The sequence below is a fragment of the Mauremys mutica genome, chromosome 18 (genome assembly GCF_020497125.1).
Source record: "Mauremys mutica isolate MM-2020 ecotype Southern chromosome 18, ASM2049712v1, whole genome shotgun sequence".
Lineage (NCBI taxonomy): Eukaryota > Metazoa > Chordata > Testudines > Geoemydidae > Mauremys > Mauremys mutica.
The window spans coordinates 19,032,624-19,054,873 of NC_059089.1; the positions used below are offsets into that span (position 1 = coordinate 19,032,624).

Genomic DNA, 22,250 nt, shown 5'->3' on the forward strand with positions numbered 1-22,250 from the left:
TGTTGGTTCATTAATTTCCAATTCCATTGTCCTTGGTTTACCAGTCATGTCTTAACACAGTCCTTGGGTGGTCTCAGCAGACCTCGGTGTCCGGACTAATTTTTGTAAAATTGCAAGCAATTCTATGTAACCAGCTGAGTTGGACTTTCATTACCTTGGACAAGTTAGGGTACAGGCCTCCACACAAGATAGGTGTCCCTCCCCCGAATACCTCCCCAGCTAGCTTGTTGGAACAGGGAGCACGCCAGTAAGAAGCACACTTGAATTTCAGTGAGTGCAATGGGGTCACTATACCTGGAAGTCAGTGATCATAGCAAGACACCTTCCTTTAAATACAGAGAAGCCTTGAAACTAGACAAATAAATGACATCACTGGTTACTGTAACAGTGACCTAGCCAAATTGGCCAGGGTGGGTCCACTTGCAAAACCAAGTGGTTTGCAATTGAAATGCAGTTTTCTGGCCAGCAGAGGGCAGGATTTTCCAAGACTAGGCCAGTTTTGTTTTTCAGAGCTAGCCTGTTACCAAGTACTTACAGGAAAAAAGGGGAAGACAGTGTTCAGTGGCAGGTCACAAGCATCTTTTCGGCAATTTCTCCAGAGAGCTTAATGCAGGTAAAGCAGGACTGTCCGCATCACTCACAACAAACATTTCCCTGTAAATCAAGGTAATTCTAACTCCTCTGACCTGTACCATCCAGAAGGCAAAACTCTCCAGGCCATTGCTAGGAATCTTTGCATCCCAGGCCTTGCACAGCTGCGTATTAGGCAGCCACCCAAGTCACCACCCTATAGTCCTGCGGTCCAGGCTTTACAGAGAAACAGAACAGGAACTTCTCTTCATTACTCAGAATCTGCAAACCACCGGGCCAGCCCGTATGCAGCAGAGCTACCCCCTGAACCATCCCCAGTGGCTTCTCTCTGCCAGCAGGAATAAAGCACCTTTCCTCTCTGGCTAGGCTCCTTAATTTAAACCACCTGTGTGTAGGAAGGTGGGAGACAATGGCTATTAATCACCATGGAAACAGCAGTCCCCTTAGGTGTGTGTGTTCCTCTCCTAGCGAGTTTAAAGCAGCAGTTTTCAGAGATGCGCTTGGAAGGAGGTTATTTCCTTGAGTTTAACGCAGGTGGGAAACACAAACGACTCCCATATCTGACAGAGGGCTCAGGCTGCCCCCATCCGCTTTTCACAGCACTTATTTTAAAAACTACATTTATTACAAGTGTCTCGACCAAACTCTGGGAGCCTCTAGATTATTACAATAAAATAAAAAATACACACACAACTCTAATGTCTCAATACATCCTTTAAAGCTCCCACACTACCACAATCATCCTGCCCCACACCTGCGTTGGCAGGCAGGACTCCTGGGTTTTCTTTCCAGCTCCGTCCCGTGCTTGCTGCGACACTGGGCAATTCACTACAATTCTCAGGGGTCCAGTTTCCCTATCTGTGGAAGAGATGCTGTAAGGCTTAATTGTCTGGAGAGCACCTTGAGATCCTTAGCAGAGACTAAAAAAAAGGTTCAAAAGGTGACGCAGTCGTTATGCGGCCCTAGGCCTAGAAATAGAGACCAGTCAATTCCTTGCAGGTCCGCCCTTGGCATTTGTTAATATCTCCTGTATCCCCTTTCAATTCCACTTTGGGAGTTAAGGTGTAGGAGGACTCAGAAAAAGTGGCAACAATGACATGGCTGCACTGGGTAATCGCTCAGCCACCACCACCCATGGAGTTTGCCGCTGTGCTGACACCACTAGTTGTTAGGCCAACCAATATCATCTCATTTTTTCCTTGTACGCCGCATCTGTCTATATCTACCTGTTGTCTCTTGTCTTATACTTACATGTTAAGCGCTTTGGGAGGTGGGGGGACTGGCTTTGCTCTGTTTGTACAGCACCTAGCAGAATGGGATCCTGGTCCAGGCTGTAGCTTTATGTCAGAGTGAACCTAACTGCTAACAACTGAAAGCAAAGAGGGAAACACCTGAAAGAGAAATAAGAGCACGTTTCAGCCCCTAGGCAAGCACTATTGCTCTGCACTTCTACAGCACGGTTCAGCCCACGATTTCGCATCACCTCTCAATGCTGCCAGGTGTTACCCTCAGCTCCCAGGAAGTGTCAGTGAGGGGGGAGAATGCTTGGCCCCTTGCAGGATTGTGCCCTTAAAAGGTCAATGATCTCTCAACAGGGGTAGCCATGTTAGTCTGTATCAGCAAAAACAACGAGGAGTCCTTGTGACACCTTAGAGACTAACACATTTATTTGGGCACAAGCTTTCGTGGGCTAGAACCCACTTCATCAGATGCATGGAGTAAAAAAAAAAGGAGGCAGGTATAAATATACAACACATGAAAAGATGGGAGTTGCCTTACCAATTGGAGAGTCAGTGCTAACGTGGCCAATTCAATTAGGGTGGATGTGGCCCATTCCCAACAGTTGACAAGAAGGTGTGAGTATCAATATTTCTGTGATGCAGTTAAGGGATAAGACAGAGATCTCCTTTGCCCATCACTGAAATGTGGCCACTTCTGCAGTGGAACATGACAACTGCTTAAAAGTGCTGAGCTCATGTTACAAAGCCATTTGGGCATGAAATACACGGGCTAAGCGAACTCTGAGAAGCAAAAATTATTACATGTCTGAAAACACACAACTTCTAAACAGAAAAACGAGGCATGTATAGAAAGGTGCTGTGACTCGGATTAGGACAGATAATGCTTGGCACTCCTATAGCACTTTCCATCAGAGGGTCTCCAATTGATTCATGAATTAAGCCTAACACTCTCCCTCTAGAGTAGACATTTTAGATGGGGGCAATGAGACACAGCCACATGAAATGACTTGCAGAAGGTCAGAATGAAATAGCGACACAACTGGAAATAGAACCCAGGAGAGCTGACTCCCAGGCCTGTACTTCAAAACATTAGGCCATCCTTTCTTTGCCTTATAGTGAGGGTAAAATGAACACACACACTATACTGACTATGGTGCAAACAGAGACACAGTTTATGTGTGCAGGGTCTCTCTCTCTCCTCCCACAAAGCTGCAACTCTTGACTGCCAGAGGGAGTGGTTTTTTCCAGCCAGCTCTGATGTGGCATACCATGTGTCACGCCCTGTAAGACCATCTGTCTTTAGCGTTGCTTTTGGTATGCGACTCGGTCAGTGTCTGAGCATCCTACACTCCAATCTGGCAGATGCAGATTATTTCCAGTGGAATTTTGAAACTTATCCAGGACTGAAATAGACCAGGAGCACCACATTATCAGCAATCCATGCCTCAGGAGCAATTATTTATAGGCTTGTGTGGAGTGTCGCAATGCCACTTTCATAGATACACTGCAACATACACACATCCTTTTTCACACGTTATATCCTGGATCCCCTCCTCCTATTGGCTATGTGAATATGGATGTTCAGGGGTAAGTGGCACCTCATGGAGGGCTCCTTGGAAAGCACCCCTAATTCTGTGCCAATGAATAAGCTTGTGCTGGGGAAGAAGGGGGAAGAAAGATGTTCTGGCTCTGAGATGCGTGTGTGTTTTACCAGGAGAAAACGAAAGGCCAACTGAAAAATGAGACCCAGACAGAGGAAAAACACAGAAAATACAAGGCCACACCAGCAGTTGAAGTGGATTCGATTGTCACTTTAATCCGCAGACTGCTGCATGCACTGTAAACACGATCGTTAGGCTGGATTCTTTATCGGTATTTATTTTGCTTTAATATAAAAGTTACAGGTTTGAAATGTTTGCAGGAAGATGTCACTATCAGGATTGGCTTAGTGGTAAATAGATAATACAATGTAACATTCTGGGACGGCAGGAGAGACTTGGGGTCAGCACGGCTGGCAGGTGGCTCAGCAGAGTTCAGGTAACACAGGGCTTCCTTCCACTTCTACTTCCCTCCACAACTCCAGATAGAGCTGCTGTCATCACAGCGGTAATGTACAAACTGGCGTCATCTCTTACTTGGCCTCCGTCTGAATATTCAGTCAATGCTTTAAAATCCCCCACTCCTCCCAGAGGGGAAATGGTTTACGGACTCTATCTGCAAGAGGCATGACTGACCTTTACATTTGCAGGCCTGCAGATAGCTGAAGTGTCCGGCTTCTGATCACAGGGAAGCATTAGAGCAGAGGAGTGAACCCTTCACACCCACGGAGCTGCTAGGCCTGCCGCTGACAGGGAACCAATACATGGTATAATGCTACTGAAACTCATTTGTACTTGTGATGAGAACGTTCTGGCGCCCCTCCCCAACAGCACTGCTCATTCTGCTGCTCCGGTGCCTGTCCATAAAGTGAGTCACCTCAGTTCTGCCAAAGCAGCCCCACTACTCAACAAAACTATATGTACAAACCTAAAATTGAGAGGAAAGCCAGCACTCTGCGTATCACCCAGGGATGTCCCCAAAGAACCATCAGAATGGCCCTACTGGGTTAGACCAATGGCCCCTCTAGATCAGTAGCCTGTTTTCCGACAGTGGCCAGTGCCAGGTGCTTCAGAGGGAATGAACAGAACAGGGCAATAATCAAGGGATCCATCCCATTGCCCAGTCCTAGTTTTTTCTTCTCCAGAGTTGTCTTCGCCCAGGGCACTGTGTTGTTGGGATTTGGGTCACAGCAGCAGCTGTCAATCAACTGCCCTCTCCCAGGTGGTTATTTGCACAGCCAGCACTCAGATAATCTCACAGCAGCCATGTGGCAAGCAGCAAACACTTGCTTTTCACTAGGAGCTGGCTGTGTGTGGATGGGCAGCCTTATCTCCGTCTGTGCTCCTTTCAGAGGGGTCTTGTCTGCAGTTTAGTTGCAAGGCAAGGACTTGAAACAGTGATACGGAAAGGCCAGAAAAGACGTGAGCGTCTGTGGGGCAGCTTTTAGGACAAGGTGCATTACCACTGAGGTGCATCTGCCTGCTGAGGTCTCTCACCCCCCCTGCCCCTTCCCAACAGGTGGCCAGTGCCAGTCTCAGACTTTAACCCACAAGGGGCACAACACACACACACACACGAGGAACCAAGCTGGAACACACTGAAATGAAAGGACAATTTTAGCAACACGACCACACACAATACTGCTATAAATCACCTGTGCTGCAACACACACCTTAAATAATAAAGTGACATGTTCAGAACCAACCAGCAGAGGATCCTGCACAAGAGGTGGATTGCATTTGCTGCTTCACAGATCGCAAAGACTTTACCGTGCAAAGTTGCCAGCTCGATAACACACACAGATTAGCTACATAGACAACAAATCTGGCTTTATAAACTTGTCAAATTTCTTTCTCTTTCAGATTCAGGGTCTTCAGTATGGAGAGGCTTCTCCTCTTGGACTGTTCAGACTGCCCTTTCTAGGGGCTGCATGGATCCAGCCAGAAATGGTCTGTTGGCCTCTGGGTCCCCGCTATAGTCCCTTTATATGAAATACAGCTGCCCTGACAGACTAATCATTTCATGCATTCTCCCTAGCTAGCCATTCGTGTTCGGAATGGTTTGGCCTGTAACATGGCAAAGACAAGTAGAAGTATGTCAGGAGCAAGCAAGAATGCTGCATATGCACAGAACATTAATCCTGCGTCTGGGAGACTGTGGGCTTGTCTACCTGAGAAAGTTACACCACTTTAAAAATGGATTTAGTTAAACTGGAGCAATAGTTTGTGTAGAGACTTATTTCAGGTCAGCTTAAGACAGGAAAGAATTTACTTAAGCTAAATTGACATGAGCCACTCAAACTGAAATAGAAGTGTCTACCCAAACTGGTTTAAAACAAACCTTCAGTTAAACAGGTGCAAGGTTTGTGTGGAGACAAGCCCATTATCTTCTGCTTAGAGCGTCCTTTAAAAAAGATGTATAGATTTAAATAATACTATAAACCAAACAATATGGGTTGTCACTCCAGCTGGTGTCACACAGATTGTCAGTCAAAGCTGCTGTTTAACAACAGGGAGGAGGAAAGACTCTGCAATGAGTGTGAAGAAGGAAGGGTTTTGTAACTCTGATTCACTCAGAACAAGGTAGGCTTAGCAAACACTGAACGGCTCTTAATAAGGAAGTTAAGGGTGCTGCTGGGAGAAGCTCCTATGTACACTCCCTAAGACTTACACCTCTAAAAGCTGCAAGCATTTTGTTAGACTTCGCTATAAAACACAGTGATTCACTGTCAGGCAAACTACACAAAGTAGTTCCAAAACAGGCCTTGCAAGGCTGATTAAAATCTACAACACATTCCTGAAAACATGACCAGCACTGTAAACAGTTGATGAAGGACAGAAAGGTCGCGGGTGTGAATCGGCCAGTCCTACCTGCGCTGGTGGAAAGGACTGCTCATCTGAGGGCACGACCACGGGGGAAAGGGGTAGAGAAACTGAATAAGGCACATGGACCAGATCAGGGTTAACATGGTATGTGACGTGCTAACTCCCCATGACGTGCAGGGCTGCCTGTGTCCCCTGAATCTTGACTTGACTATACTGGGGACAGAGCTTTGCCAGCTCCAAAGCTGCCTTCTGTCTCTTCCAACGCTAAGATCACAAAATGCAGCACCAAAGGTTATGCAGCGGGGGTTCCATAACCAGTTCAGGCAACAACCCAAGTGAGGTGGGTGAGGGGGAGAGGATGACCAGTCTTAGCACTGAACACATGCCCTTTTCTTTGCACCTTAGCATTTAAAATCCTGGAAATATTCCTCTTGGCTCCAAATGTCCCCTCTGTACTCCGCTCCAGACACGGCTGCCCCAAGTCTCCTTTATTCCAGCACTCGGAAAGACATTTTCACTAGTTGTGGATTTATACACGTCCTTTTGCACTTGTTTTCCTTTAAAGCCACTGGCATTTTGACATGCACTAGTCCCCGCCCTCTGTGGAATCTAAATACTAGTATTTACAAACAGTCTTATATACTACAGTATTTACTGTGCAGTAGCTAGTACCATCACTAAGGGATACGGGCTCACAGGACACTTGAGCCACAGTACCTTGGCTAGTCAACCTTCCCAGAGTTGGGAGACTGACCATCTTTTTAAATAATGAGATTTGGTGGGGGAAGGGGGATGCGATAACTGGAGACCGCAGTCCTTGCCCATGTTTTCAGTGCCTCTTCCATATCTGTGGATTAAGGTCAGAGAGATCCGGGGCAATTAGATTCAATAACCCTGTAAACACACACAAACGCTTCCAAAATAAAGCTTCTCTGGCAGCACCCTGCCACTCCATCTTCCTTGGGGAAAAAGTGATTCATGACCACATTGCATGGGAGGCAAGAAGGTAAGAGGGAACAATCCAGGGCTTCCACGGTTTTTGTCTGCTGCATAGGTGCCCTGCGATCCACAGACATACAGCTCAAGGCTGCTAAGCTATTGCTGCTGCCCCCTGCGGCTTGAAGACAAAAGCAAGAGTATTTCAGAATACATGTAAAACATCAATTGGCAAACCAGTAACACGCCTACAGGGGATCCTCCTTCCACTGCACTCTCTTCCCAGGTTTAAAGCTGGTTCATGGCATGGAGAGACGGGAGGTGGAGGAAGAAGAGTGGAATGAGCATTGGCTGATTTCTTTCCTTGGCTGTTGCTGTCTTATGACACACACACATTCACAGTTCTTCTGCTGAGAGAATCCAATATTCACAGACCCAAGGAAGCAAGTGACTGCTGCCAACTGGGCAGGAAGAGTGCGTCATCCAGTAACAGGTACAAGTATTTACTCCAGTCTCATAGCTGCCCTCGGTGCATCCGCAGAGCGATTCGCCTCGCTCACACCCCACTCCTCCTAGGTTTTCTCTTCCCTGTCTGTTTTTCGCCTCGTTATGTTTCGAGGTTTGATTTTGAGAGACAGTTCCCACAAGGCCTCCTCAGCCAAATGGTCGCTGAAGTCATTGAAGAATGAGACTATATCGTCATTTCTTTTGATGTCGTAATGTCTATAAAACCAGAGAGAACACTACAATTAACATTGCAGCTAGTTTACCCCGAGAACCACCCCTTAAATTAGGGCAATCCCAGACTATATGGTCTGAAATACATTCAACATTCCAATTCTTGAAATTTATACAACTGGACCATCTACTTGAAGACACCAGTGTATTGGTGGAAAAGAGGCAAACGTGGTACTGATCTTTACAAATGGAACGAACAACAATCCTGGCAATTACCATCCACCCAATAAAGAATAAATCACAGCAGACAAGAGAAGAGATGGAAGGCTCCCTGCATGGGACGTTTAAAACAAGGCTGGATAATGTACTAGGCAAACGTACTGTAGGGATCATAGCTGAATTCAAAAGAATGAGAGACTAAAAGCAACCCAACAGTTCTTCTGTCATCTCTAGGATTCTCAAAGTCTGTCCTATAAACCCCTGCCTTTATAACACCTACATTCTCCTAGCCAGGTTTCCTCTTTGCTGCAGCAGCACCGCACTGTTTGCATCCATCATGCCTAGTCCCAAGGCGGTGTTAGAACACCTCAAAGGCAGCTCGGAGTCACTGCTCACTGCCATAGGCCAGGCCGATGGCTATACTTACATTTGTTGGAAGCACCTCATGCTGTCCAGGATGTTAAACTGTTGCCAGCGTTTGGAAAAGTTCACTTTGCTATCAATGTAATCTGGGTTTCCCAGGTGAACAAACGTTAAGTCCTGCAGAATCAGCCCTCTGGAAGAGAGAAGGGTGGAGCATGCAGGGAGGAGGGAAGACAAGCACAGAGCTCCAAGTTAGTCACAAGCACTTCAGAGTCAGCTGAAAGGCAAGTAAAAATCAACCCAAATGCTCAGTGCTGCTGCCATGGTTAGCTCCTGCATTTGAAATCAGAGGAAGTCAGTCCTTTCAAAGGTGCATTGGCTCAAAGCTCCTGGCATCATGGGTGCAGAGGTGGGATCCTACAGATGAAGCATTAATGCTTAAACTAGTGATACTGGGGACCAGTTTCTGCACCCGAGAAAAATTATTTACTTCAATGCATCTGAAAGCTTGGAGCAGACTAGATAAAGTTGGCACAAGAAGTGCTGGCTGGCATCATCCCTGGAAGAGGGGACAGAGAGTAGCGGTTTCAGACTTCCTCAAGTTTTCTGCAAAGGACGAGAGCTTTCCATTTCACTGGGTTCCCTGCGGGCTAGAGCCACCCAGGGGAATCACGTTTTCCATCCACCGTTTGGGGCTGTCTCATTTTCCAATGGTCCTGAACAGATTGGCTACTTCGTGCCTCTGCACTCTCTTCTCCAACAAGCTTTCCACCACTGGGCACCTAGGGCAGGCTGAGCTTATGCTGGCAAAGCCTATATAAACCCTTGGTAAATCTGGCATCCGGACTGCAGGATCCCTGCAGTGAAAGGTGAGAACTTTAATCCCACCTTTGAAAAAAGACAAAGGGGATGTATGTTTGCAAAGAGGATTTCTAATTTACCAACACTTCCAGTATGTAGACACAGGTCTGGCATATAGGCAGCTCTGAATCAGCTTAGCCTCATGAGATGGGAAATGCAGGAACTTCTAACATCTCATGGAGAAACTCCTCTTTTTCTACACACAACCTTGAAGGGAAGTCTAGTGGTCTGTTCTGAGAGTTCAAACTCCTTGATTTCCACTTGCCTTCACTGATTTGCATTTGTGCCTCACTTTCCTCATTTGCCGAAAGCGCAGGGAGTTGAGAGATTTTGTTAATTAACGTTTGTAAAGTACTTTGGGATCTTCAGATAACAGTGGCTCAGGAAATCCAAAGCCATGTTACACTGGGAGTGCACAGGCACAGGGCCAGCGGGAAAACAGTATTAGGACCAGGCATCCTTGCCATTTCCAACCAAGTGATGAACTGCTCCAGTACTGGCACTGCAGTCCCAACAGAAATCCAGAGCCTGAAGTGCCCAGGTACAAAGTGACACACATTTGAGAAAGCTGTGGGACTGCAAAGCAGGGAACGTCACAGGGAACTGGTACATAATCACTCTGGCTCGAACCCAAATTATTGGATGCCTAGGAATGGGAAGCATTTTCCTCCTCAAGTTTTAGAACATGGAAGGCTTGCAATAAGGGTCGTATCCTACACCCTTCATGTCGGGTTGTCCCACACTCTAAAGTGAAAAGTGAATGCATAGCTGAGTGTAGGCTGCCAGGGATCTGAGTGAAGAGACACCCCAAGCGAGAGGAGACAAACCAGTGACCCCCAGGAGGACAGTTACTCACAGGTAAGGTATGCAGGGAGGCTCCACCTCTGCCAGAGCTGCTCGGTAGGCACGGAAGGACGAGGAGCTGTCGATGAGTGTGCAGTACTCTGCCAGGCCCTAGTGAGACATAACACACACACGTGGAATTCCTGGTGCAAACAAGGGTGCATGGACTTAAAGAAATCGCATTCCCAAAGACCATAACAGAGCAGAGCTAGGGCTCAATCTCCTGCTTTCCTCACCTCCGATGTCTGTTTCTGCCACTCCAGCCTTCGGATGGGTGCTGAATCCAGTGCAGAAAGAATGGCCAGATAGGAGTTAAAATTATTCAGCTTTCGTAAGTGCTGTAAAGAGGGAGAAAACCAGTGACTCTAGAGATGTGGAAGACGCTCTGGAAACCAACAGTGCTACTAATGGAATGTTCCACATTCCAACACATAAGCTCACTGAACAGCATGTGTGAGAATTGTAAGCAATGAGCTGTTACCTTCATAATCTTTATAAATTTAAGGAGCAGCCTCTCTCTGTCTTGTGGTTTCTCTTGTAGCATAATTATCGAACGGACCCTGTGAGGATGGACAAAAAAACCAGGAAGAATGACTTAGCCCTTGAGCTGGATTCTGAACTGGCAATACCTGCTGCTTCACTTGAGTGGCTACTATCTATCAGGGACCGCTCAATGAGGCTGAAAAGTTCACGCTTTCCTGTCCTGTTTCTTCTCTACAGAGCACAAGCAATTACTTAAATTCACAAAAATGCCAGAGTTTGAAGTTACCCAAATTAGAAGGAAGCTCTCATGTAGAGAGAGATAAGTTATTTCCCATAGTGAAGGTTATTGGGCTGCCATCTTATCATAGAAATCACAGAATGTCAGGGTTGGAAGGTTATCTAGTCCAACCCCCTGCACAAAGCAGGACCAATCCCCAGACAGATTTTTGCCCCAGATCCCTAAATGGCCCCCTCAAGGATTGAACTCACAACCCTGGGTACAGCAGGCCAATGCTTAAACCACTGAGCTATTTCCCCCGCTGTTGCTGTTGAAATGGACAGGTGTGGAAGAATTCCATCATTCCTGGATGCAAAGTGGATCTGCTCAACATTCTAATGGATTTAACTGCACTTAAAGGAGGCACCACTCTCTTTTGATTTGTTACACAGGACATGTGAACAACTAAGGGATCAATTTACTCAAGAGGCTGGTTTTCAGCTGCAGTTTTCATCCTTTACCAGATTGTTTATTTGAAATGGCCTCCTCATTTCTGTACTGACTTTGGTTTGAGGCAGGGAAGATGCACATGTGCACAGATGTATAAAGGTGTTTGTCTGAAGGGTCTCGGTGTTATTTGCGATAAAGCCTGGAGATGCAGCTGTCTCCAGAAGACCATAAGGTTTCATTTTTCTGTCACGCAGGATTCTTTGCAGAATGTCCTGGGTCTAGTCCCAGGAGGAAGTGAAACTGCCCAGCAATACACCACAAGACAAAACCATTGAAACAAGCAGCCCCAGCCTGGTAGCACAGCTCAAGGAGAGCTTTCCTGGGCTCCAGGGACATTAGAGCAGTGGTGTAACCAGGTGGAGGGAAGAGGGGGAGCGGAAAAAAAAAAAAGGCACCGCCCGCTGCGGCGCTTTTACTGACAGGACAAGTGCTCTGGGTCTTCGGCGGCACCTCGGCGGCGGGACCTTCACTCGCTCCGCAGGTCTTCAGCGGCATTTCGGCGATGAAGCTTCAGTGCCACCCGAAGCGAGTGAAGGTCCCGCCGCCGAAGACCTGGAGTGCCGCCCCGTCAATAAAAGTGCCGCAGCAGGTGGTGCCTTTTTTTTTCCCCACTCCTAGGTGAGTAAAATTAAAAAGGCGCCACTTGTATTCAGTGGGGGAGTGGCCGCTGCATTAGAGGTTAAGTTCTGTACAGTGGCTGTTGCTCTAATCTCCTTACCAGTAGGACATGTTATTAAAGTGCTCAGTGAACTGTGTCAGGTTGGGACTCTTCTCCTCATTTTGCTCTTTTGCCCAAAGCAAAACTTCTGGGATCTGGTGGGAAAGAGAAGAACAAATCATGAGTTAAAATAAAACATCTGTCTTTGGACTCCTTGTCATCCCCATGATTTACAGCCCTCCCCTGACAAAAACCTGGCTTTCTTCTACAATGACAACAGGTGTATGCCTAAGAGCTGTTAGAGAACAGCATCAGAGCATTTGTTAAAACCTCCCCCCCCCACCCCCGCTGCCCCAGCCCCTAATCTTGTGTCTGTACCTCTATCTTGTAGAAGAGCTCAGCATCTAAGAGGGTCAGCTGCTCAGCTATTTCATGACTATGGAAATCATGCAAGGTCCCCGGCCTGTGAGAGACAAGGAGGGAAAGGCAAAGGCTAATGAAACCATGACTGACTTTCTTTCCTTTAGAACACTGACTCTGGGAAGAGGAATGAGGGATTAAAATGGGTACTCTCATTTTATCTCATGAACATCAATGGAAGAGAGAACTAGAGGCCCAATTCTTCACCTCTCTGCATCAGCTGTGCTGCACCATAACTCCACTAAGGCCACTGGAGTCACACTACCATCAAATGGCTGTAATAGAGAGGAGAATCAGCACCAGAATTTTTTAAAATTAGACTTTGCCGGCAGAGGAAAAGAAAACACTCCATGCCCAAATCACTTGTGGCATTAGCACCATTTCGATAGCAGGCTCCCATGTCAACCGCTTGACCTTTTCCTCTCGATTTTTCTTTATCTTGCATATGTAATGATCTTGCTAAAAATATCAATTGGGGGAGCTCTGCACACCAACTCTCTAAGTTTAAACAACATGCCACTTTCTCCTCTCCTGATCTAGAGGTGACGAGTGCTACTCTCCAGCATTTTGTGCTGGGAGATCATTTATAAAAGATGATAGGGGATCAAAGTCAGAATGACAGATCTCTGCCCTGAGAAGCTTACCAGAGCGTCATCAAGCTCAGGATGGGTGCTTGGAGTGTCCTATGCCTGAGACAGACAAATTCTATGTTTTGCTTCAAAGTCTTTGCTACAAGGATTTTTAAAATCTGTTTCTCATGCTTCATTCCACGAGTTTGCCAGTGACTTCCCCTTGTGTCTCTTCCTTTGCATAACTAAGGGATGGATGTCGTTGGCTGAAGTCTCAGTGTATGTCAGTGCTGTGCAGGAGCATTCACAGGGCTCCTGGAGATGAGGAACTCTGCAGAGGTTACTGCTTTGCCCATGGGGCATAGCCACTGCATATATGCCTCACCAGCATTCAGGGGTAACTCGTGGAGTTGTATGAAACATGTGCCTTAGAAAGCAAGACTTGTCAGAGATGGGTAGGGACTGATAAATAAAGAAGGGTCAGGAAAAGCATTCCCCTGCAAAACCAGAGCACAAAGCAAACTCTCTGACACTCCCCTGCTCAGCATGCATTAACAGGCAGATGCACGTCCCACAAACAGGACCAAAGTTTGATTAGGTGCAGGCTGCCTCACCTGGCTGCCACCCCTCGGGCTGCTAGAGGTTTGATTGAGTTGGCGTATCTCAGCATTTTCTTCTGATCCACTTTATCCAGAATATTTTTGCGTAGCACTCTAGCGAGACTGAGCTCTCCATTGCAGACTAGCCGGAACACCAGGTCCATCAACAGCTTTAGAATCTCTTCCGTCAACTCCACTAAGCTGAGACATGGATGGAAAACCCAGAGCACGTGTCAGAAACGAGACATTAAAGATGACATCCCCCATTTACCTAGAGCCTGTATTAAGGACTTCCCCTCTTTCATCATGAGAAATTAGGACAAAATTCAGAAATCAAAAATTAGGATGAGCTTCCCCCATGGAACTGAGCAGTGAAAAAAAATTATTTTGCAGCTCTGACTTCCAGGCACCTGAGTAAGGTTATCTTCACCCCCGTGTCCAGAAAAGGACATCATCCCTCAATTAGAATGGCCTGGCCTCTCAACACAGCATCCTAAACTTCCCCAATCTGGCAGTTCTGGGTAGCTATTCCTGATGTGCTATCTCCACAGCTCTTGGCACAATGGGCTCGCCTTCTCATCTACACACTCACTCTGTTGCAGCTGCTGCTATGACAACCAGCTTCTCTGAGGAGACTGAAGCACCTACAGCTGGCTACTGGGGACTGCTCAATAGCATCTCATGCTGCACTTCTCCTTGGAATACACTGTGGGTCACCTCAGTAATCTTTCCCGCCTTCCCCATCTCCCTAAGGGCTCAAAGTCCTGAGTCACTCTCAAACCAGGGACTCTTGCATGGAAGCACAACAAGGCCCCAGCTGAGACACTAAGGCAGCCGAGATAACTGCAGTGACTTGTCATTAGGGATGTCCCTAGAAATCAATGCATTTAGTGTTCTGCCTCAGACTCGGATCTAGGAGAGTCAGCTCAGCACATAATCTAATTCCTTTTCCCACAAGCATAACTGAATCCAGGCCATTCCAGTTCACCTTCTGGCCAATTTTTCCTTTTTTTCAAAGATTCCTCTTCAGATTGTTTATTTTTGAAGTCATAAGGAAGACCCAGAGAAGGCACCCTGAAAATGTGCATTTCCCAGCCAAGACCCCAAGTGTCCAGCCCTGCAGCAGTCTCTCTGAGCTGGGGAAGGAAGTTGCAGGTCTCCCCCACAGGTATGGTTTACATTTTTATTACCTCCCACCCAGGCCCCAAAACAAAGCAGGAGGGAAGCTCACCACAGCTCGTCCACCACTCTCACCAGCACGAAGAATGTGTTCTTGCTGACTCGCTTCTTAAACGTGTCCGGGAAGTGACAGAACTTCTCATACGTTGGCCACAAGTTAAAGAATTAACTCAATTCAGCCAGGCCAATGTTAGCTTGTCTGAGGAGTGCCCCAATAGGTTTCCCAACAGGATCACTGCTTTTTGCATGACTGAGACCAGCACTCAATTTCTAGGAGGGACATGAAATACTAAAGGCAGTGGACTGAGCAGTATAGGCTGCATGTAGCAGGGAGGGGTTCACACCACTCGGTGGGTGCATTAACAGAGGGGAGAGGTGGTGTACCCTGAAACCATCATCTCTAAGGTGACAACTGAGTCAACTGCCAGTCCAACAAGTTACTGTCACACTGCTACATTTAGCACACTAGCTTGTGTATGTTTACCCATGCTGGGAATTGCACCCCTCAGCGTTGTCCAGAAATATGCTAAGAGGTCGGTAAATTTATCTCCATTGTACAGATGGGGAAGCTGCGGAACAGACAGGTGACGGACTTGCGCAAAGCCAAGCAGTGATTCAGAGCTGAGATTAGAACCCGGGCATTCCTGGCCCTCTCTCTTGTGCTCAAGACCAATAAACCAAGTTTGCCTTGATTTGTCCCATGGAGTATGCTATCTGATTTGCACTGAAGTGAAGAGATTGTGCTGTAAACTATGAATTCCCGCTCCGAAGCTAATAGGGCATGTGCCACCCAGGTGGGCTTGAATATATTGTGGACTGCTTTGCCAGCATGCTTTGGATTAGGCCATTTCCCACCCTGCCTATGAAGCGTTGAGTACAGTGCTCCGAGCTTGGCGGGGTCAAGAGTGTCACACTTTTGGAAGGATATCTGTACTGCAGCTTCTTGATGAGCTCTTCAGGGGTAATGAATGTTCTGTACGTTGTCAAAAAGGCTTCACAGTACAGCACCAGATCTAAAGAGGAAGGCAATAAAACCTCAGTCAATTATGTCTTCAGAAGGAAGCATGCTCTATACTGAATCCTACCTTTATTATGTCTTTACAAAAGGAAAAAAAAAAAGGCAATATGGAGGCAAACTTCTGCAAGAACAAATTAATATCCAACTTTGCAGAAACACTGCAGTATTATTTCTTGCCAGCAGGTGGACCTAATGCACAAGAGCAATAGCAAAGTTCCCTCTACCCCAGGGGTGGGCAAACTTTTTGGCCCGAGGGCCACATCTGGGTGGGAAAATTGCATGCAGGGTCATGAATGTAGGCTGGGGCAGCGGGTTGGGGTGCAGGAGGGGGTGCGATGTTCAGGAAGGTGCTCAGGGCAAGGGGTTGGGGCACAGGAGGGGTGTGGGGTGTATGAGGGGGCTCAGGGCAGGGGGTTGGGGTGCAGGAGTGCGGCAAGGGGCTCAGGGTAGGGGGTTGAGGTGTGGGGTGCAGGTGTTCGGGGTCTGGCCTCTGGCCCAGCACCACTTAACCTGAGTGGCTCCAGGGTGGCAGCAGCGCACAGCGGGGATAATGGAAGCTCTCTCCCTGTCCTGGCCCCGCGCTGCTCCTGGAAGCGGCCAGCACCACGTCCCTGCAGCCACTGGGGGAGGGCCTGTGAGTATCTCCCCCGAAGCTCCCACTGGCCACAGTTTCCCGTTCGTGGACAATGGGAGCTGCGGCGGGGGGGGGGGGGGGGTGTCTGCCAGCAAGAGCAGCGGAGCCCTCTGTATCCCCCTCCCCCAGGGGCTGCAGGGACATGGTGCCAGCCGCTTCTGGGAGCGGTGCAGAGACAGGGCAGGCAGGGAGCCTGCCTTAGCCCCGCAGCACCATGGGGGTGGCAATCCCGCAGGCCAGATCCAAAGCCCTGACAGGCCGGATCTGGCCTGCAGGCCATAGTTTGTGCACCCCCGCTCTACCCTGTTGGTGTGACTCCTGGCTGTAACATACTGAGATCTGCTTAGAGCAACCACCTAGAGGATCAGCAAAAATCATCTATCTCGGAGAAGAGGATCTTTAATAGTAGGTCAAGCAAATGTACAATAAGGCCCCTGGCAATGGGTCCTTAGAGCCACTTTCACAGCATTACTGCTGATTTTGCAGAGTGTGCAAAAAGTAAGACTATTTCCAACAAGGGAAAGAGTTAATACCACTGCAAATATTGGCCAGTAAGGGGTGCTAGAGAGCATACAACATGCTGCTATGCCAAGCCATCTCCACAACAGGATACCATTGGCTTTGTCCACAGTCATGGGAGCAGGAGATGGAATTTGAACATGCATCTATAAAGTTAAGCATGGAATGATGCTGTCACTTCATCTGGGAGAAAGCGGTAACAGTGGAGGCTAGTCCTTCTATGAACACAGGTGAAATGAGTTTGGCAGTCTCAGCCCAAACCCTCGCATTCTGGCCTGACTGATCACTTCTGTTCCAGAGAAGCTGCGACAGGAAAAAGAGGTTGCACGTTAGGACTGAAATACATTGGCAGATCTGGGGGAGAAGGACTGGCCATTACAAGTGGAGGCTCATTAGGGGTTTTAGGCCAGGGTGGAGGTGTATTAGCAGAGATGCGTGAGAAAACTTCCACAGCACCTACACATGCCAAGTTTCCCTCAAACCAGGCACGTCACCCCCAAAGTTCCTGAGCACTAATGTCAATCCATTGCTTTGTTACAAGGGTTGTGGGGAGTGGAAGCATGACAATCAGTCCTATCGGTCTGCAGCGTTTCACTTGGCAGTAACCTGACACAGAAAGCTCCTTACTGCTGCTCTTAAATCAGTGGAGAGCTGCTGTCTTTTAGTTAAAGATGATCAGATATAATCTCTAAAGCAGGGTGGATGGGTGGTCATGTCAGAGGTGAGCTCTGTGCCTTGTTCAGCTGTAATCCTGCATTTGCAGCGGGCGTGCACAGCCATGGACACTGAGCTGGCCCTACGTTTTATTCCTAAAGACCACACGTCTTCTTTTATCCCTTATTCCACTTAGCTCTGCTACTCAAACCTAAATGGACAAGGAGCAGCAACAGGGAGTGGAGTTATATTTATTCGGGTTTCCCATCCGTCCAAAAGGCATTGTGAGGTAATATGGCTGGTGTGCTCTGGCACCCAGACCTGCCAGGAAATTCATCTTTAAAGGAAAGCCTCTTAACCATACCTCTCTCTGCAGTTCAGCTGATAGATTTACAAGTCCTGAATTCTTATCATTAACTTAATTCATTAACCCTCTCAATCTCCTAAACACTGGGTTAGCATAGCATAAATTCCTCTGTTTTAACTTGCATCTAGAACTTGGTACAGCATGCAGGGGTGAGTTTGCCAACTATTATAAGAAATATACTACACACCTCTCTTCCCCTCTCACTTCTCCTTATTGATGCAGGGATAACTGTTAACAGGAGAGGCTACTGCATGTCTAAAACACACAGTGATCTGCGTCCCTGAGAAGTGTACCAGGCTCTTCACGGCCTTTCCTCGATGCATACAGTGATCATCATTTTCACACAAGTTGTCCAACATATATACCTCAAGCAATTAGCTCTCCAAAAAAAGAAACACGGTGGAAGAGGCTATTTCTAAGAGGCTGCTGTGCCAAGAAAGAGCAGTGCTAAACTGGAGCTGATAAACAACCCATTCCACCTTCACCGTTTTCTCCTACGCTTCAGGAAAGCTCAGGAATATTTCTGTAGGGGTAAGTATGTCCTGGCTGGCTAGCAGTCTCAGATGCCTAATGCTACAGAACGAAACAGGTTTAATTTAAAAATGAAATATATTCCTCTTTAAAATGATCAAATATGAGAGCTGAGTGGATCAGTGGGTGAGCGTATCTGGCTGGCAATCCAGGAGAACTTCCTCGGTTTATGCCTGTGCAAATGTCTCACATTCATTCTTTGGAAATGCTGCAAAGCCCGTCTTTATTCACAGGGCTTGGGGAGGGAGGGTTGATGTTTGGGGAGCTGGATTTGGGGGTTTAACTGGATAGTTCAATTAATATTATCGTTATAATTAGAGTAGCGAATAGAATGGTTAAAATCTGAGTGCTCAGTGCTTAAAAATATGCAAAGTGTTAACATTATGAGAACATGCTGAAAAATCCAAATAAATAAAAGAACCTCTCCATCCACCTCCCACTTTTATACATGATTACAAATCACCACTCAAGTTGGCATGATTGGTTACCCATGCATAAGAGGATCAGGGCTGGACCAGGAAGGATGCTCCAGTTGAATTTGAGATGCACTGGTAGAACAATACTGGGACAGCTCACCCAATGTGTTTGGCTCAATCCAGTGATATTACTCACTTCAATGCTAAGTTCACTCAAGCCATTCCCACCCCAACATTAAACTGAAGTCAATAGGTTACAGAGCACAAGTGTCACTTTGAAAATTGAATCAATGGCACAAGGTGCCATTCACAATTATTCTTCCCTAACCCAACGACATTTGTTTGCAGGTAGAGTGATGCCAAGGCAATGGTGGCACTCGTTTGCATTGGTATGCCTCGCTCTGCAGAGCTAGACTCTGGACATGGACGAGTTAAAAAAATCATTGCTGCTGAATTGAACGGTACAAGAGCTTATCCAGCTTAGCTCTGTTTCACCAAAGATCAACACAATCCCCTCTGCAACATTAATGCAGTCCTCCCCATTTTGTCCACGTCTGCATACGGTAACACAGTTGACAGGCAAGACTACAGAGGTTTGTAGCATAACCAGAAAAAAGCCACACCAAGCTGCAGACCCCCAGCTTGCTCCATTCCATTCACTGTACCTTTCCTGTCAGTCTCAGTTGCGTGGACTAGCAAGATATCTCCAGATCCACCACGAACATCTGGCCCATCATCACCCTGCAATGAGAAGAGAAACATGTTACGCACAGGAGACCGAGCCCCCTTTCAGCATGGCCTAATTCCTTAGTGCCTAAAATGCAGCGCTAACATGTACATTTCTTGCAACTCACGCAGCAAAGCATGAGCTGGGACAAGGTGTCGAGTACCAGGCCAATCCTGTGATCTAGTGGGAGTGCTCCGCCTGCCATACCGAGAGACTCAGTTTTGACTTGCAGTCTGGGTCACTCACTCCTTCGGCCAGGCTGGGAAGTGCAGCGAAAGCTAAACGCTATGCCTGTGAGCAGATGGAAGAGAAATATTTTGTGCTGCTCACCGGTGATCATTCCAAAGGCTATTAAGGAGAAGCAATAGCACGTGATCATACATCAGAGGCAGTTTGTAGGCATTATGATGAAAAGGGCATAGAGTGAAAGCTTCACATTCAATCTTAACTTTGGCATTTCCTCTCTTTTGAATATTTAATACAGCATCCGTTCGCACAGTTAATAATTTGGTGTGTTTAATTTCCCAGGTGTGCGTGGTGAGGAATGGGATGATAAAGGAGAGAGAAAAAGAGAGGGAAAACACATCTCCAAACTTAAAAGAAGGTGCTTCAGTCTCTAGAATGTCAAAGCTCGTCTAGTCTGAAAAACTGCAAATAGAGCATGCAAATCCTATAATCTGGAACTATTTGGCTAGATGTCACCTGACTGCTGATATCCTCAACCAAGTCCATGTGCTGGGAACAGAACTCAGGTGTCCTAGCTTCCAGTCCCCCACCTCACCACCAGCCTCTCCCTCTGTTGTACGTCCAGGAGTAGCACACTACTAACATTATATAAAACTTCATCATTCTTAAGGGCTTTACATGGAATATTTCTGCAGGGAGGAGACTGGAATACTACCTGGCTCCCCTGGGCTATATCTTTGCTACTCCAGTATAAAAAGTACTGGAAATACTCCTGATTTACAGACATGGAGCAACTGTGCCTAAGATGTGATTTTTCAGGTGAACTTCTGGCAAAGCTTATGAAATACCACTTAAAGAATGAATAATAGCTTCCGGCTCTCCTGCAGATCTTGGCTGTCCAAAGAACACTCCTGTATGTGCCAGTAAATGATATATTGTTTCTGTTTTCCAGAATGGCCCCTTGACAGTCTGAAAGCTTCAAAGGCCTTGTATATTCCCTCGAGCCCTACATCAGAAACAGCTTTGCTCGGAATATCAGCAACCAAGTGCATCTGTCAATGCACCCAGAACCAAGTTGTTTCTCAAGTGCAGGAACAGCTATTTTGCTGAGTAGTTTGTTTGCACTTCTGAAGCCATTTAGCAATTCAGAAACTAAATACACTTAGTGCAACTTCCTGCCGGAGACTCATCCATATGCTAAACCTCCATTCACACAGAGGCCATGTCTACACTACCCACTGGATCGGCGGGTAGTAATCGATCCCCGAATCGACACCCGTACTCCACCTTGGCAGGAGTAAGCAGAGTCAACGGGGGAGCTGCAGTAGTCGACTTGCCGCTGTGAGGACGGCCAGGTAAGTCGAACTAAGATATTTCGACTTGCTGAAGTTGCGTATCTTAGATTGATCCTCCCTCCAGTGTAGACCAGGCCTTAGAAATACAGTAACTAATCAACCTGACTACACACCCATGTTCAATCACTATATTTATCACAGGCTGTGTCTACACTGACCTGCACTGCAGGCTATCGAGTTACGAATTGCAGAGTGCACAAAAATGTTGCATTGTGACTGCCCCAGGTGGATGCTGCTGGCATGAATGAAAAGGTACTTAGTTTGCATTAATATGGTACCTAGGCTCATGTAAATGTAGTCCTCTGTGAAACAGAACTATGTTAATGCAAACTAGGTACCTTTTCATTCATGCCAGCAGCATCCACATGGGGCAGTTAGAATGCAACATTTTGGTGCGCTCTGCAATTCATACCCTATAGTCTGCACTGGGGTCCAGCACAGACAAGCCCTTGGAATCTCCGCTGTTGCATTTCAGATGCTGGTACAGGCTGAAGAGGTGGAAGACACAAGAACATGCTGGTGTTCAACGAGACGGCTTGTACTTCGTTAATGAACTCATGGTCTGATGCTGATGCTTCCTTTCCAGACTGGTGTCTCATCTGCTTTCCGCACAATTTACACACAAGAAGCTGCAACTCGTTGCTTCTGCAAACCAGTTTTTCCTTTTAGCTTGCACAGAGGGGGCTGTTTGATTCTCTTTCTCTACACTCATGGTCAACCAGATTTCATTAAAGCACAAACCAAGAAGCATGAAAGTGACTCTTGCAGGCACCTACCTCCTGCTTCAGTGTCAGCTGAGCCATAATTTCATTGTGATCAATCAGGGTCAGCTCATCTACCTCCTCCTCTAGTGATGATTCCAAAGCATCTGGTGACTTTTGCTGCCTGGGAAAGAGCAAAAGACCATCACGATCATTAATCATATAGATGGAGAAGCATAGATCCAGGTCACATTGAGCGCACATTGTCCAGGCCTTCATTAAATGGCCCAGATAATACAGGAAGTCTGAAACTCTCAAAGCCATGGAAACCCCTTGCAAACAAATCTGAGT

At 47.0% G+C, this 22,250-nt stretch overlaps 1 protein-coding gene across 3 annotated transcripts in view; it reads right to left on the reverse strand.

Moving 5' to 3' along the window:
* Positions 1-2,288: 2,288 nt before the first annotated feature.
* RAPGEF1 (Rap guanine nucleotide exchange factor 1) overlaps positions 2,289-22,250 on the reverse strand; it is a 127,411-nt gene continuing 107,449 nt past the window's right edge. For all 3 annotated transcript variants that reach the window (XM_044992771.1, XM_044992769.1, XM_044992770.1), the window contains 12 exons: positions 21,975-22,083; positions 19,596-19,671; positions 15,720-15,804; positions 14,844-14,936; positions 13,628-13,813; positions 12,403-12,487; positions 12,085-12,179; positions 10,638-10,716; positions 10,393-10,494; positions 10,170-10,267; positions 8,517-8,645; positions 2,289-7,915 (listed from right to left, as the gene is read on the reverse strand). In XM_044992771.1, the coding sequence (XP_044848706.1) occupies positions 7,765-7,915; positions 8,517-8,645; positions 10,170-10,267; positions 10,393-10,494; positions 10,638-10,716; positions 12,085-12,179; positions 12,403-12,487; positions 13,628-13,813; positions 14,844-14,936; positions 15,720-15,804; positions 19,596-19,671; positions 21,975-22,083 (1,288 nt within the window). In that variant the 3' untranslated portion in view covers positions 2,289-7,764. The remainder of the gene's footprint in view (positions 7,916-8,516; positions 8,646-10,169; positions 10,268-10,392; positions 10,495-10,637; positions 10,717-12,084; positions 12,180-12,402; positions 12,488-13,627; positions 13,814-14,843; positions 14,937-15,719; positions 15,805-19,595; positions 19,672-21,974; positions 22,084-22,250) is intronic.